The following is a 16,945-nucleotide window of genomic DNA, read 5'->3' as shown; positions in this document are numbered from 1 at the left end:
GACAGCCAAGCAGAAGAATACGCCCAGGGAGGTTGTGCAATCTCCATCCTTGGAGGGTTTCAAGACCCGACTGGATAAAGCCCTGAGCAATTTGGTTTGATCTCAGTTGACCCTGCCTTGTGTAGAAGGTTGGACTAGAGACTTTCTGAGGTCCCTTCCTAACTCAATTACCTTATGGTCCTGTGAATGACTAAACACATGCTATTTCATACTGGGAAAGAAATGGTAAAGGGGGAGGGAGACCGAATGAATAAAAGCGGGTGGAGGAGTGTTGCAGAATGTAACATTGGCAGGCTCCTGTTCAAATCATAGGCTTCTGGGTTGGGTTGCGTTGCAACCGTTTGGGTTTTTATTTATTTAATCAAGCTCAGAGGGCAGAATGTCCTGTGACCACTATCCAGGTCACCCCCTAATTACTAGGAATTCTGAAACTTACCACCTGTCCATTTGTTTTTATGATGATGCAGTAAGGCAACATTTTAGTACTTGAAACCCATCTGTCTAGAGGAACAAGGCTCTGTGAGGAAGCTAGGTTTTCATTTAACTATTGAAACAAAGACAAATCAACCAACCCAGGAAAACTACACCAAAAACCAGACCATGTTTTATCCTCATTTTCCATTCCGGTTTAGGCTCGACCATTAAATTTTTACTGGAGGTACTGCTCATTTACTTCAATTTCACAGAAAATCTTCTCAGGCTTTCTAGACATTTAGTAATCACAGTATCCAAAAAGGTTAATGTATTTTCTTTGGGACAGTTTTTATTTTTTTTGCTACAGTATTTAAATTACAAGCTTGGGTGATGATTTCAAAGACAATTACTTACTCCTTTTGCTAAAGGAAGCTTAAATTAAATTTGTTACAAATAGTTTTGATTCCTTTCAGATGTTCTTGGTTTTACATTACAGTACAAAGCAAGCAAACATTCCTTTAGGAGGGTAACATCCCTTTAAGTTATTAAGTGGAACAGTACCCAGTTACACAAGAATCTGGACTTCCAATGTACTCTGCTTATGTGATAGTTCAAACTTGCCCTTTACTACTGAAAACCCTAAACAAAAGTTTCCCTTTTTGTTACACTACTTACTGCTTGTCACCAGGGCTATGCATTTTCCAAGTATGAAAGCAAAGATAATGAAAAAAATTTAAAACACAGGCTGTGTCTAGATCACAGACTTCTGCTGGCATATCTGGGCTATGGAATCTCTGCTTTCTTACACTAATCTTGAAAACAAGCCTGTAGTATAGTGTGGCTATGCTACATAACAGTGCTTTTTTTTTGGTGTAGTCTAGGCTATTTGGGGTGAGTGCCTTACTTCTGTTGTCAAAAAGCTCTTTTTTGGCAGCATATGCTGAATCTACATCAAAAGTCTTATTGTTTTTTCTTTATCACAAGAATCTCTTCAAAACAATTATGGTCAAAGAATAAACAGGAAGGTGGGGGTTTCTAGTAGAGTGCTGCAGGTGATTAAGTGGCCACAACTTCTCTGAAGGTACTAGCAGCCTAAAATGCAGTCATATTTTAAGAAATTACTTTTAACTACTGTCAAGTACAGAACCATTCTCTGAATTTTCCTACCAACTACAAATGGTTTTATGCCAGCATAGTATGTTTCTCCTACTGCCAAGCAGAGCAGCATGAAGACAGTGTCAGGGAAGGAAACAGAACAAATAAGAAGTTGTACACAAAAGGCTTTTAAATGCACCAAGTATGGGTGAGGGAGAAGTCTTTCCTCTGTTTTCTTCCTCCTTAAACAATCTCAGCTGTTGCTTGCTATTATTTTACCTCAAAATACTCAGAAAAGAGGAATAACTGCTCAAATCCACTATTCCTTTTCACTTGAATTTACTTGACTGTAAGATCCTAACCCCTCAGGTCACCCAGGTGGAAGCAATGTCACCAGTAGTCTAAAGGACAGAGTATATAGGAAGGCCAATATCACGCCTACCCACACACTCTTTGGAGTTCCAATGCAAAGCAAATTTTGTTGTGTTGGTAACTACAAGTTTGATAATGTACTATAAACCATGCAATCTATTTGCTCCAACAGAATTGTCACACGAACCAACAATTTATATCATCAGCTTTTTATAAAGGAATGCCAACAGAAACTGGATACTTGGTTGCAACTGAGAAGTGAGCAGCTCAGATAAGGAGCTGGACAGCCTATGTGTGTGTGCCATTTCTGCTCCTCCAAATCCTGAGAGACTTTGCAGGTGTGGTACCTTGGCATAGGTTGGGAAGGTTGGAGAGGTTCTCCAAGTTACAAGTATAAGGTAGCTAAGTTACACAGAACACCTGGTCACTCATTTTTCAAGGGGCACATGTTGGTAAAGTGGTGCCCAACCTCCTCATGATCTTCTCGGAGGCAGTTCTGCTGATATTAGTGGCTGCGCAAGGAATATAGCACAAAGCGAACATACCAGGATTTGGACCACTGATTTGAAACTGAAATGCTTATTAAAAATTGCTTTGACTTTAAATAGCTTTAGAGTTTTAAATAAAATAATTACTTTAAAATAGTTTTAATTAAATGAACCTAGAAGTAGAGGATCCTTGGCCTCCATGTCTGATAAATTTTCAAATAAATAGATCTATATATACTTCTTGATCTTTTTGGTGATGAAATGCACAAAAAGTTAAAAATTTTTTTTTAACCTGAAATCAACAGTTGTCTCCTTAGGAATCAACTTATTATCCTGAAACACTCAACGCAAAGTTACAGAACCCAAAATACATTCTAATTACACAATCACTATAAATACATATTTTAACTGAATGCATGCGTTTTAATTACTCTGTGAGTAAATTACCAAAAAAGAAAATTAAGATTCTCTTTAAAAGATGAACTAAATAAATAAACAAACAAACCCAGAATTCAAATAATAAACTGAACCAGCCAGTAACACTTTAAAATACAAAAGTGTCTTTCCCTTTCTCCTTTAGATAGCCCAGCATTATAATACTCTGAGGACAACAAACAAAAAAATATATCAAACTACTGTTCTCAAGTTCATTCTGAAAGCAAAAGTTTTCATTACTTTGGGCATTTTAAATTTGCTAGCTTAATATAAAGCTGCACGCGAGGCTCCATAGGGTATAAATAAACTAAGCCTTCACAGTGAAAACAAAAAGAGAAATCATACATGCAGTTTATTCTAGAAAAAACATGATTTTAAATTTCACTTTAAAAACCCGTTAAGTGTAACAGTGCGTTAGGAACAATCAAGCTCACTAGAGGGACAATTTACTTGCAAATGCCAGAAAGCATGATCATTTAACGTTATAATTCTGAGTAGCATTTTGAAGATTTCACTTCATAGCATTTTACAAAACAATATCCTAAACCTGAACACACTGCATCATACAATGTTAGTAAGCATGAAATCATGGAGTGGAGTGAAGCGGATCCCTCAAAAATGCTGTTTCCTGAGGTGTAAAGGAATTGTTTCACACTTCAGCAGGCCTAGACCACTATGCTCTGTGCAAGGAGAATTGCCACATTTTGACCAGAGTGTAGGTCAAAGGCCTGTGTATCTAATTCTCACCTTCACTGTCCTGTCAGTGTTTCTTTCACATACCACCACACAGGGAGGGTTGAGCACCAAGCAATAGAAATACCCATTTAAAATGACTCTTTGTATTGATCTAAATTTGTTTGTATAGCTAATAGAAAAAGATCAGATTTTACAGTACAGGTCTCAGAACTGCAGGGCAAATAGATTCAAATGTGCTTTATGTGCTGGAACAAGTGACCTAGACCACTAACATACTCACCACATCTGTGGTGAGCCTCTGAATCTCTTCTGTTGGATCAGTCGCACTTTACATAACATTCAATCATTGAGAGAGGCTGCAGCCACACAGTTCTGTGATTCTGTGCACTCATTTGGGAGGAATCAGACATGAGCCCTAATTGCAATAAATATTCATAGACAAAGGCAAGGATAATTATTCCCCATTTATGGAGGAGAAATTGAGGCACAAAGTGATTACTCAAAGTCAGTGACATGGCTGGACAGAAAAGCCAGTTAGCCCCACACCTTCTACCAGGTGCTTTAAAATTGGCCAAAGACACTTGACTATTTAATATGAATAATTTACTAAACATCCTACTTTTGTTTCTGTGTTTAGTGAAACTAATGATTTCTTTTTTAACCCTCCATTTCTAAATCAACCCATACAATACTGAGAGTAGAGGACCAGGAAATTTAGTGAAATCTGCCAGCAGATTTATCCCACTCATGATATTCACTGTAAGCTATAGATACAGGGTCAGCCTGGTAATCACCAAATGAGGGCTCCATGAATGCTGCTGCAGTCTTCTCACTCCACCAAATAATTACATGGCTCACCAGGAGAGAAAAAATGGAGAAAAACAGTAAGACTTAGAAGAAAAATAACGTTTCCATAAAACACAGACTTATTGCATGATAGCTGGAGGCAACACCTTTGCACAAACAGCTGTAAATTAAAGCTGTCCTTTTGCTAAGCTTCCAGAGATTGCTTACACAATGTGTGGCAATGGGAGAGAATATAGAAGATAGTTAATTTTCTTCTTTCTTCTTCACTTGCTCAAGCTGATGAAAAGTGACTTGCCTACTCTCAAAAGGGTATGCTCCCATACCACACTGCTACAATTGTGAACAGATGTGAACATTTTGCCACCTGATTGCTAAACTAAAATTTTCTTGATTTCTAAGTAAAAGTGAAAGTATATCAACAAATACACATCACCTGCAGGTGGCAACCGTTAGAGAACTTGAAATCACAATTTTTTTCTACCCTCTCCAGTAACCATTGGTGAGCTCTTGATGCGCTGTTCCTGCTCATTTCAACTATGAGAAGGCTATCCAGTGTTTAAGTTCTTCCATACGCTGCAATATCTGTGTATAATAGAAATCCATGTTGGCAGCAAAATCAGTACACACAGGGGATTCCATGTCACCAAAGGTACAGTACAGTGCAGTTCCTCCAATGCTAAGGAAAACAGTTGCTATGCACAGCAGGATCAGCAAAATACAGGAGCCACCAGATACTTCATCTGTAAATAAGAGCAGAAAAGGTGAAAAAGGATGATATACAAAGCAACACAAACACATGTGAGAAAACCTGAGAAAAGTTTTTACCACGAATGGGTCAGGAGGTAAACCCACTTAATAATGCTAATGTGACAAAGTGACCAAAATACAGAGCAGTAATTGTATGTTTCTCAGCCTTTTCAGAAACCTAATTATATAGCTTCGTTTTTGCAGTCTGTGTACCTGTCCTTGCTCATATCACTTGTGGACTCATTCCACACAGAAGCAAAATGCACTCACCTATGAGAATGCCACACAGCCAAAGCCTTCCTTCATGGAAATAGTTGAAATGAAATGAAAGCTTTGAAACTAAAACAAATAGAAACACTGTTGCTTAATTTGTAATGACAATGACTGTGCTACCATGAACTGCTTGTGTTTCCTCTCACATTTTGGCTGTAAGGACAGAGACAAAACCTTCAGGGTAATGTGAAGGGTTATTTTACATTTCAGTTATTCTCTGCTACCTCTTTCCATGATTGTTTATTACAGAGTAAGAGCAATACAGACGTTGCAGAGATGCTGCTACATCCTCACAACCTCACTTATAATTTTAATTTGGGGTCAGATTACTTTGGTAGTCTGCATGTAAAAACAACATCTGCATCTTCTGTTATATTGACGTGGCTCTACGAAAATTTCTGAACTCCCTTCACTCTACATCAGGGAGAAGAAACAGTGCAAAAGAAGAAAAAGAGAAGAAAGATTCATGTGCTTTTTTGTGCGTGTTTGAAATCAGATTTGAACTAATAGCAATAGTAGTATAAAACAACTTTCCTTTTGAATCACTAAATCCTTGGGGAAAAAATCATAGAAGAAACTCTAATTGAAATTTTATTTAAAACAGAAATACTTTTAAAATAATTTCAAGAAAAAGATGGGATACGCTCTCTTTTAGGCTGTGAATGTTTTAGACATGCTTAATGCACTATTAAGCACTAATTAATACCATTTAGTGACTGGCATACATGGTAGATATAGAAAGTACTATCATTAGCAACCAAAAGTATTTTTCTTAATATCTCTTTAGTTTGAATAATAGAGAACTTAAACTCCAAGAAAAGCAGAACAAAATAACATACTGTATTTCTCATGAGATTATTCAGCCCACCAAAAATGTGGTAGGGTGTAAAGCCAAATTTAATGATGGCTAGCAAATATGTATGGATATTAAATTATAAAGCAAGGTTAAAATCCTGGTCTACTAGAAAGGGTTGGAAAGCTACCGGTGGAAGAAGGACAACACATTGTTTCTTCTGCATTCCTCTTTACCCACACGGTAAATGGATTTACGGAGAAAGCCTACACCTCCCACCCTCCAAGCAGTAAACATTAATGAAAGAACTTCCATTAGCTGTCACTTGCAAATCATTCAGTCAGATGAAAAAAACTGGGACTTCATTCTCAGACAAGCTTTAAAATGGAAGTGTGTTTATTGTACCCTTCTGTAGTTTTGTTACCCAAACCTGGTAGAGATTAATAATCTTTGATCAATCACCTTCACTTACTAATTAAGTTGAAAAAAACCAAGACAGTATGTTCAATGAATTCCTGCTTTGCTCTTGTGAACAAAAAGTTCGACATCATTTGCACCTCAAGAGTGCAATCCATGAATTAACAGCTTTAAATTACCTTGATCCAATGTGTCCTCCATTTCTTGGAATCGCACTCTCCTCTTTGTTTGTCTTTGCTGGACTTGAGAAATTGTTTTACCATCCCTGTCATCTCTCTTCTTTAGTATAGACACCAATCCTTCCGCTGGAGCAATCTATCAGGAAAGTCAGCGAGTGGCACAACAGATGTGAGAAATTGAAGCATGAGCTCTATTTAACAATGACTTAGGGAAGAAATGAGCTAAACGGTTAATAAATGTTTTCCACTCTACTTTCCTTAAACGTTGCAGCACTTGTGAAACCTCCTTCCTGAAAACATCAATTCCTTAACACACAGGACAGCTGCAGTATCATTCCACTGTTCACTGACACTGTTTGCCCTTAAGTGTTACCAAAGTTAAATACACACACATTTACTATTTGGATCATCCTTTGTGTTCACTGCAACAGTTCCTTTGTAAGCTCACATGGGTTGGGGCAGTGATGAGGCAGATTTTGTCAAAAACACTATCATCAGAGGGCAATAAGAAGTCAATGACACACTGCTGCTGTCTCTCCAAAGATATAATCCTGCAGAGACCATCAAATACTTATTGCAAGATTAATTTTCCAGCACTGCAATTGGTTCCCCAGAGTGGACAAGCAGCTACAGTGGGGCTACAAAACCAAACAGAGAGAACAACAGGGAAAAAGAAAGCTTCAACGCTCTGGATAGATTCCAGCTCCACATTGTAATAAGCTCTCTGGATACAGCAGCAGTTCAAAAATCCTTCCCTACAGGCTGGTCATCCAAACAGCTTGCACAAACAGTGATACAGTCAACAAGTCAATAAGCCATAACTTCTCTTTTGTTTGCTATAGCATTTGGACTAGTTGTAAGAGTATATGCTAAGCCATACTGGCATGAATGAGCAGTCCGTAACTTCCTAGTTATTAGAGAAATGAAAGTAGGTGAAGTATCAGGAGACAAATGCTTTCCTAAGCAAGTAGTTCCCGGTGGGCTAGAAATAAACAGAAATTAAAATAAGAAGCATGTTTAGACATGCTCTTTTTTTATCTTGTGAGCATCTTTACCGTAAAAAAAGACTTAATAATTTCTTCCTAGAACTTAGTAGGGCTTTTTAAAACTCATTCTGTAGATCAGCAATAACATTTGTTAAATTGAAAAGTAATATGTATTCATTTGTGCTACAGATGAAACATCACATTTACAACTGAGTTTGCAACTCCTCTATAAGGAGATGACCCCAAACATCTGCAATTTTCACAAATACTCAAAAAACCCCAGCTTTCCAAGTAACACTGTAGTTGCAGACAACTGACTGCTTAACTCTACCTGTAACAGAATTAAGTTAGAAGAGCACCCATGAAAACTTATTTGCATTGCAATTCCAAGAGCTGTAGAAAAACTGAAAAAAAGTGACTTCATAACTTATGCCTGTAAACATGCTTCATGCTATGAGCTTATATAATGCATTGATGCCTGCTGTAGTAAGAGAGATGGTGGACTGAACAAAGCAAGAGACAGAGCTCAATCCAACAGGCACCAACTCTGGCATTTGCAACATTTCAACTAATAAATTCGGCAACTACACATACAAGTCTGTAGTCTGGCAGCACTTTGTAGCCCTCAAATGGACAAATGAGGTTACCCTGCACAACTTACAGAGCTGGATACTGTGGGTATATGCCTACATGTCTAATAATTTTTCCCAAAATTCCAACTGAGAGGATAAAATTGATCTCTGCCACACTACCACTTTTGATACCCACTTTCCTTTTTGATTATCTTCTCAAGAGCTTGAATGGATTATTTAATGAATATTTAGTGAAAGTGTGGAGGTGGCGGAAATAAAGTCAGTCAACATACACAGGACCAGTATTTGGCACGAATGAACCAAAAATAATGGTCTGCAAGAGTCTTATCACAACAGACAAGCACACTGAGCTGAGGTTTCTACTGGTAATGTCAAATTAGCCTTGCAGAACCACTACAAAAATTTATGAGGCCAGCAGGAAAAGCAACACTCAAACTTCCTTGTTGTGACGATGAAGGGGGATCATGTAGGAGTGCTTTAATTTGACTTATTTATTTGGGAGGGTGGAGATGAAATGATGTCCTTTAGAAGAGTGGATTATTTTAAGCTTCTGCTTACATCATTACTTTCATAAAGAGGATCAATGGCTCCTCCCACACCACCCACACAGCAGGCTAGCTGTCGCCTGGCACGCTTGTTCCCAAGTGGTTCGGACTGCACTAGGTGGGAATGTCACCCAGGGACAGCAGGGCATTCATAGCAGTCTGCCCTAGGACTAGACGTGGCGGTCTAGTCGTCATTTCAAACTAAGGCACTTCATTTTGTTGGTTGGCTCATGGTAGTTTCGGAATTACTGTGTCACAAACTCGGTCTTCTCCAAGCTTAAAACCAGAGGACTATCCTTGACAGGATTATGTGGAAATGTGTTTCAGTGATTACAGTTACATAAAAGGCTTGTGGAGGAAAGTCTTGCTACAATGAGGTTCATTTACTTTTCCTGTCAGCCTACATGGCTATGTTTCAGGATTTACTTTAAATGTATAAAGAACTAATTGACACAGCATAGGTGTGTCTATTCTGAACATTTTCTTTTGCTTAAAAAGGGGGAGTAAGTGCTTTTGATTTTTCAGTAAACAGAGCATAGTTAGTGTTACTCTCCTACCCCAGCAAAAACTATAGGCTGTATTTTGAAAAATGGCCCCTTTACATATGTACTTCATACCTAGAATAGAATCATAGAATATTCTTAGTTGGGAGGTACCCACAAGGATCATCAAATTCCAGCTCTTGGCCTTGCACAGGACCATCCCCAAGAGTCTCACCATGTGACTGAGAGCATTGTCCAAACACTTCTTGTACTCTGTCAGGGTTGGTGCTGTGGCCACTTCCCTGGGGAGCCTGTTCCAGTGCCTGACCACCCTCTGGGTGAAGCACTTTTTCGTCATATCTAACCTAAACCTCCTCTGACTCAGCTTCATGCCATAAATATACTTCATCTGCCTTTGAATTTCATGAGTCATGTAATTAAGGTTTTTTGTTTTGTTCTGCAATATACAAAGTGATTATATTAGATCCATCTCCCATTAATTAAACATCCAAGGAGAGGGACTTAGCTGCCACACAAGATGAAGTTTTAAATCCCAGTCTTTAGGAGGCAGGAGGAATTTAAAAAGACAGAGTATATTATGTAAATTGAAGTTAACAAGGGAACTGTGCTTAATACAGTTGACCACAAATCAAGCCTCTTCTTGACTTGAACTACAGGAGGAAAAATGTAGGCTTGCACAAGACTGCACTGAAAACATCTCTTACATGAAAGAGCTGCATAAAGGACCTATTGAAACATGAGATATTTTCTTAATTCTAAGCTAGATAATTAACAAAATATGGTCTTGGAGCATCTGTGTAACTGAGCTTACTCTCTCAGCTCTGCTGGCCTTCACAAAATCTTCTGACTTTTATAATTACTGTACAGAAACTGAAAATGGCATATGGGTGTGTGATGGCATTTTGACCAACAGTAAAGAGGAAAGCAGCAATGACTGTTGGTTAACTGAAACTCTGTTAAATATTTTAGCTTTTTGCTTTTTACCACCATTAACAGCAAGTAATTCTGCTTCAATGAAAAGTTTTACACTTTTTGGACAAAGTTTAATAACCAGGTTGCAAAATTAGAAAAAATAAGCTTTATTTAAACTACCTGTCTCTTCTCTGTTTAAAACAGTATTTGCTAATAAAATATTAAAAAGCTTCTTACACTGTACATATTTTCAAAAAATATGATGTATACATTTATATATTTATAAACATACTGGACAAAACTAGTAAGGTCTTGTGTTTCAAGCTCTTAGAGAAAACAGATTGCACCTCACTATTAGAATTATTTGTACCATATAGATATAAATAAAAACCCCAAAAGGGAAGCATTGTAAACTGGAAACTAGAAAAAAAAGTTCACTGTATAAAGTATTTTGGTCTGAACACAGAGAACTACTCAAGAAGCTGTTTTGTTTGTGTATTCTCCTGTGGACTGTATTCCTTATTCAGTTACTTGGCAAAGGACTACAGTTTCATTACTAGCAAAATCAGACTTTTTTTTTAAAGCAGTAATCCACAACCGTATGACAAACCGACAAAAACCAAGACTACCCTGGGTTACAATAAAACCAGCAGACAAACCCTTTTGCTAACAAAATAAATTTAATACGCAAATAATTTGAGTTAAAAAGGAGCTAACTTAGCAGATTCAGTATTCATACCACAGTAACAGATTTTAACTATTTTTTCTGCTGATATACTTGCCATGAAAGTACCAGGGCTCCTTTACACAGTAACAAATAGCTCAGATACCATGTAAGCATTTCAAGCGCAAGCGTAGTTCTTGCAAACTCAAAACTACAGGACCCAAGCTATAAAAGAGAACAGGGAATCCAAAACATTTTCTCCAAACCTAGTACAGACAGGTGGAGACTTCATTTCTTGGTGTATAAACAGCGCCAACCAAAAGCTGTATGTTGCGGTTGACAATCTCTTTATCTTTGCTTCATAAAAATAAATTTCAAATTATAATTTTCTAATCAGAAAAAGAAGTAGGATTTTACTCATTTCCCTAATTGTCACTCACATAAAAAGTTTGTGTTATAAACTTTTACTTTATACAGCAAAATGAAACTTACATTACTAAGGTCACAATTTGTTTCACTGCTGCTGTGTCATTTCATGCTCATAGAAATGATAGTAAAGATATCTAAGAAGAGGCTATACACTTCTGATATCTGTTGCTGCCAACTGCTGACTGTGCTTCAAAGCTCCTTGTTAGCTGTATGAATCTTGTTTCTATAAAATGACAGTGATTTTCCATCATTTGCACATTGTTGTACATAGTTTGTATTAGTGATGAAATACACAGTATAAGGGACTGTACAATATGCAAAGTACTATTTGACTTTTGCAATTATTTAAAGTCAGAGTCAGAATTTGGTGGATTTTCAACTCTTGGAATGAGTTATTGCAAATGACAGACTAAAAGCATGCGACAAAGTATCTAAATTAGAAAACTAGAGGAGATGATTCTTGGATCTCAATATGGGGTCAAACAAGACTTCCTAACTGTAAATACATGCACAAGTATTTACCTTTCCCATTATCAATAAATTAGTATTACATGTCCATTGAAGAACATTAATGAAATTTTGTTCTACCATATGATTTTTGTATCTAGGTTATTTCAAAATTATCTTTACTTCTGCCTTCCATTCTAATTTGTTTGTGGCAGGTTTGTAAATATTCACTCCATGACAAGTTTTATCACAGTCAAATTGATTTTTTTTTTCTTTTTTACTGCCACATTGGTACATTTCATGTGACTTATTTCATTCATGAGGCTACCAATGCATTTTCTAAATATTTCATTAACAGCTACTGTATGAAAACACTGTTATCTTCTTAGGTTGCCACAGTCTGAATGATGCAATTTTAAAGGCTTCAAAAGGACAAGAAAGGAAGAAGTCTTACAGCTGGTTACAAAGATCAGTCTGCTTGTCAAAACATCAGTGCGGTCTTATTTTAGCACTAAAACAAAATCAATGAACACAAGTTAACAATGCTGCTTTCTCAGGGGTGGGAAACTCTTAATGTGTCTCCCAGGAAAGCTGTAGGTGCTCACCACTTCTGAAATGAAACCCCCAGGCTAGTGATGGGTGGTAAGATTAATTGGAAACAAAATATAAGAGTATAATGAAACAGTACAAGCTGGTATGCTGTCCTTAACTCACCCTGCTGCATCTAAAAATTTCATGTATTGCAGAAGAACCCCAGGTGCTGCATATTACAAACTTTAACTGTTACTGAAGTTAATCCTTCTTCTCCTTTCCAGTTTAAACCCATTGCCTCACACACAACTCAGGCCTTTCGTTAAGAATGATTCAAATGGACTCCCATCAGTGCAGCCAACATTAAGCCTTATATGGCCAGAAAAAGTACTGTGGAAAAACTCAAGGTACTTTTTCCTCTGCAGAGACTCAACTCTGCCATCAGAGTACTGGCAGTCCCAGCATCAGAAGAGCAAACTAGAAATGAAACTAGATTCCCTGTAAAGCATCATCATTGGTCACAGAGACAATTAATGTCGTTTGCTAAGCCCACATATATGTATAACAGAAGAGTAATTTAAATGTCATCCCTCAGCATTAGATTTCTTTTGAGCTCACTGAAAGTTCAGCATTTTAACAGAGGTGTACTGTTCTGTTTCACATAGATAAATCCTAAATTAATCCTATTGTGACTATTTTTAAATTGCTCTTAAGGTCCCACGGGTGCAAAATCAGAAAAGAAATAAAGCAAAGATGTCGTCATGCACTTTCCAAAAAAGTCCAAAAGCAATAAATCTCTATTTTCAGAAGAGCAACCTAGCTTATGAAGCACTCACTCTTGTTGTGGCCTATCAGCAGTGCTTCAGAAAGGTGGGTTCAGGATCAGAAGTTTTCTTAGCTTTGATTGAACAACAAAGCTATCTAAACTTGGCAAAATTAGAAGCCCATACAGTCATATGCAGAATTTATACATATGTAGTTCTCACCTCTACAGAACAGGCTTAAAAAAAAATTTTGTTTTTTGAATAGAAATGAACCACATTACATCATAGGCATTATGTACATCTCTGACATGAAACTTGATTTAACAGGAATGATGAGAACACCTCCTAACAGTCTCTGTCAGAATAAAAAAGTTAAAAAACACCAGCTGTTCATACTCATATGTAAAAATCAATCTAATTTTTAGAAACACTGTGTGGTGCTGGTCAAGAAGGAGACAAATAGGCAAAACCAAACTTTTTTCTCTGAATAACTCAGAACAATTAAATATGTATAGATTTCAGATTTGAAAGTGATATATTAAGGAATATTTAACACATTTTGAAGTTGGAAATATCTAAAATATTTTGAGACAAACATGAAAGATTTTATAGAATTCATAATCTTTACCTCAGCAATCTCTATCCTTCTTGCAAGTTCATCAAGAGAAGAAAAGCTGTCATCTAGTGATAAAGCTTCCAGTGAGTTATAAGATGCTCGTTCAGGTGAAATATCTGGAACAGTGTCTGAGTCCTCTTGGTTTTCTAAGATTGATTCCTCAGTGTCTATTATGTTACCATTTAAAAATCTGAGAAATAAATCTTCTTGTTCTTCATTATTTACCTTCTCCTCCTGTCCTGCTGCTCTCTGTATTTCCTTGCACACCTGTGAATGGGCAGTACTCTCATGCTCAGATACTTTATGGCACCCAGAGAATACATCTGATGCAGTTCTGTCCCATGAAGACTTTTCATCATCATCATCATCAGGCTGTATCTGTTGCTGTTTTAAATCACTATTTTCAAGCTGGGCACCAGCAATTTCTGAAGAGCCAGCAGCATGTTTTGATCTGAGCAGATTTCCATCAGCTTGCACATCTTTATCAGAAGGAACCAAACCAGTAGGCATATAGTCACCATCTGTTAAAACTGAAGCATCTACCATTGGCTCAAGAGGGAGTTTCACTCCAGGCTCCCCAGCCCCTTCTGTTTTTTCTGCATCCTTTGAGAGCTGTCTTTCTCTCAGCTGCAAATTGTTATCTTTACCAGCATCCCCAGATGATAAACAGCCCGAAGAAGGCCTGCCCACTGTCCCTGTGGACTGGGTGTGTGGCTCCAATGTTGATTCAGCACTGCAGTGCTGCTCCTCCATGTGGTCCTTTCCTGCAGCTACCCAAAGACTTCCTGCCTCTATCTGTCTCTCAGTTTTGTTTTCATCTGGGGAAACAGTGCTCAGCTGTTTATCTTCTTTCTTTGGTCCAATGCCAGGACAAGTTTCAGTACCTAAGTGCAACAGGAAAAACAGTTTCAGAGTTTTTAAATGATTCAAAGCATCAGCCCAGGGGGGAAAGAGTATACTGTGATTTGATAACATTGTAACCTAATGCTTCAAAATGCACTCCCATAAAGGCTAGGTATTTTATGCACCAGTCAGAATAACTTTTATTAGTAGTCTCTGACTCCTGTTTCAGAAGAAAAAAAAATGTATCTGCAACCATTCTTGCAGGCAAAGCACATGACTCACTGCCCTTCTGACAAGAGTTACTCCCTATATGTATGTAAATATCTTTCTGAACAGCCCCTTTTCTTCTAAAGGATATTTTATGTGAGTGCATCTCATGAAGGTCTGGAATTCAGACAAATGCACTTAATTACAGAAAACTATTTTGATGCTGGTGTATCTGTTGCACAGGGAGATATGTGAATTTCCTTTAAAGAAGCTGAAATAATGCTAATTTAATAAATATTAAATTTGCAGGTCACTAGCTCCTTTGGTTAATGCTAAATGAAATATCCATGATTTAATGTCCCATAAAGGATAGCATAAAAAATGCTGCTTTTTGGATACATAAGTTAGTTTACATATTAAAAATGCAATTTGTTTCAGCTTATTTCTGTATTCACATTTACAATACATATGAAAATTATTTTTTCTTATCTAAAATTTCAGAAAGAAACATGAGGATTTTTGCACAGCTTATGAATTCATCTACTACTGGCATAATCTGCTGATGAAGGAGTAGATGGTTAGCCCAAGTTGTCAATAAAATCACTAGATATTAGCCATTACAAGAAGCTCAAAGCGAAACTCTGTTCTAGGCTTATGAAGAGAGAAAGGGATGTTAAGAATTAGAATAACAAAGTAAGCTAGCTATGACAGAAACTGCCTTTTATTCCATACTTGAATAAAAACTAAGTTACTACTATGTTATAATAGGACTACTGTTACAGTAATAGTAATAACCTCAAAGAACAAATTAATACCTCTAGAAAACACTTGTTTGCATTTTTTGTTCATAGCAAAGAGCAGAAAGGTTTTATGGTCAGATTAAGGAAAATATCAAACAATGCACTTATTAACTGTATGAGTTCTTACAAGAATAACTGAAGATCTCTATGCAAATTTTACCTTCCTCGCTTGTTAAAACCTCACTTAAAATCTGAGGAATTTCCTGAACTGTTACATGAAATAGGGTCACATTCATTAAAACAAATGTTTGCATTAATTCATTGTATTGAACAATTTTATTAAATTCCAAACTATCCCCCTTTAAATGGATAATGAAATACAAGGTAGTACAGAGAAGACAGGCTTGGAAATTGAAAAAGAGAATATCCAAGCAAACCAAAACGTGGAAAAAATACCAGAATGATGTTAACAGATAGAAAGGGTACAAGGAACCTAACTTCTGTAAAGCACTGAAAGAAGAAATAGGTGTGACACAGGGACTTTTTGAAAATCAGACACAGATGAGTTGACAGCTCAAGGGATTTGTAACGGGATACTGAGCCCTTCACATATAGGTCATGAGTTCAAACACAGCCTGGATTATTGGTACAAGATTTTGTTACCATCTGTCAATTTTTCCTAGTGGATACATCCCATTACAACAGGCATCTTTGTTGGCAGCCCCAACTGTAACAAAGATTAAATGGAATTGGAAATTAAATCAAACTCTTTACTGTGAAAGGTGGCCCCTTGAGCTCAAGGCTCTATTCCTAAGAAAGTAATAAATGATCCTAGCACTGTTATCTAACCACAGATGTACAGGAACTGAGATGCAATGATCATTGTTACATTCCACATCAAGTTTTCAGCAGTGTTCAGTATTTTTTTTACACCTACTTCAGACAACCCCTTCCCACTGCGAACTAAAGGCAAGTTAAGACAAATACTCGAATACTTAATTAGAAAAGATGCCTTTGCTTACTAAGTTAAATGAAGACATACCCACCTGTGGCAGTAATTTTTAGCTGACTGATAGAAATACAACAAAGTGTCTACTGAAAATTTTTTAGCAAAAGAACTTATGGTAATTTAAGAAATGCTTTTTCCCCTGAGTTGCTTTAAAATAAACATTTGCTTTGTTCATCCCAGAAACCCACAGCCACCACTTTATCCTGTTAATCCAAGACAATCTAGCAGACAGAGTACTGATCTACAGTAATCTACCAGTGGAGAATTCACACTTCTCCATCTCTGCAATTCTTGCCAACTGATAACAAATCCCATAGGACCCGAAAGAAAACAGGGTATAAGGAATTCCTCCCCACCTTGGAAATAGGTCTATATGTACACACTGCAAACTTATGTTAAGGGGTTTATTAAATTCTATTAAATTCAGTATTTCATTAGAA

At 37.0% G+C, this 16,945-nt stretch overlaps 1 protein-coding gene across 6 annotated transcripts in view; it reads right to left on the bottom strand.

Annotated features, from left to right (window-relative positions):
• Positions 1 to 737: 737 nt before the first annotated feature.
• CNST (consortin, connexin sorting protein) overlaps positions 738 to 16,945 on the bottom strand; it is a 49,233-nt gene continuing 33,025 nt past the window's right edge. For 5 of the 6 annotated variants that reach the window (XM_027657291.1, XM_027657295.1, XM_027657294.1 and 2 more), the window contains 3 exons: positions 13,719 to 14,590; positions 6,717 to 6,852; positions 4,842 to 5,047 (listed from right to left, as the gene is read on the bottom strand). In XM_027657291.1, the coding sequence (XP_027513092.1) occupies positions 4,842 to 5,047; positions 6,717 to 6,852; positions 13,719 to 14,590 (1,214 nt within the window). Of the gene's footprint in view, positions 5,048 to 6,716; positions 6,853 to 13,718; positions 14,591 to 16,945 lie in introns of all 6 variants that reach the window. The other variant, XM_027657293.1, reaches the window with a different exon arrangement.

Source organism: Corapipo altera, unplaced genomic scaffold (genome assembly GCF_003945725.1).
Source record: "Corapipo altera isolate COAL_440 unplaced genomic scaffold, ASM394572v1 2c, whole genome shotgun sequence".
Taxonomy (NCBI): domain Eukaryota; kingdom Metazoa; phylum Chordata; class Aves; order Passeriformes; family Pipridae; genus Corapipo; species Corapipo altera.
Note: the sequence above shows the minus strand (reverse complement) of the source record. Positions and strands in the feature narration are given on the sequence as shown.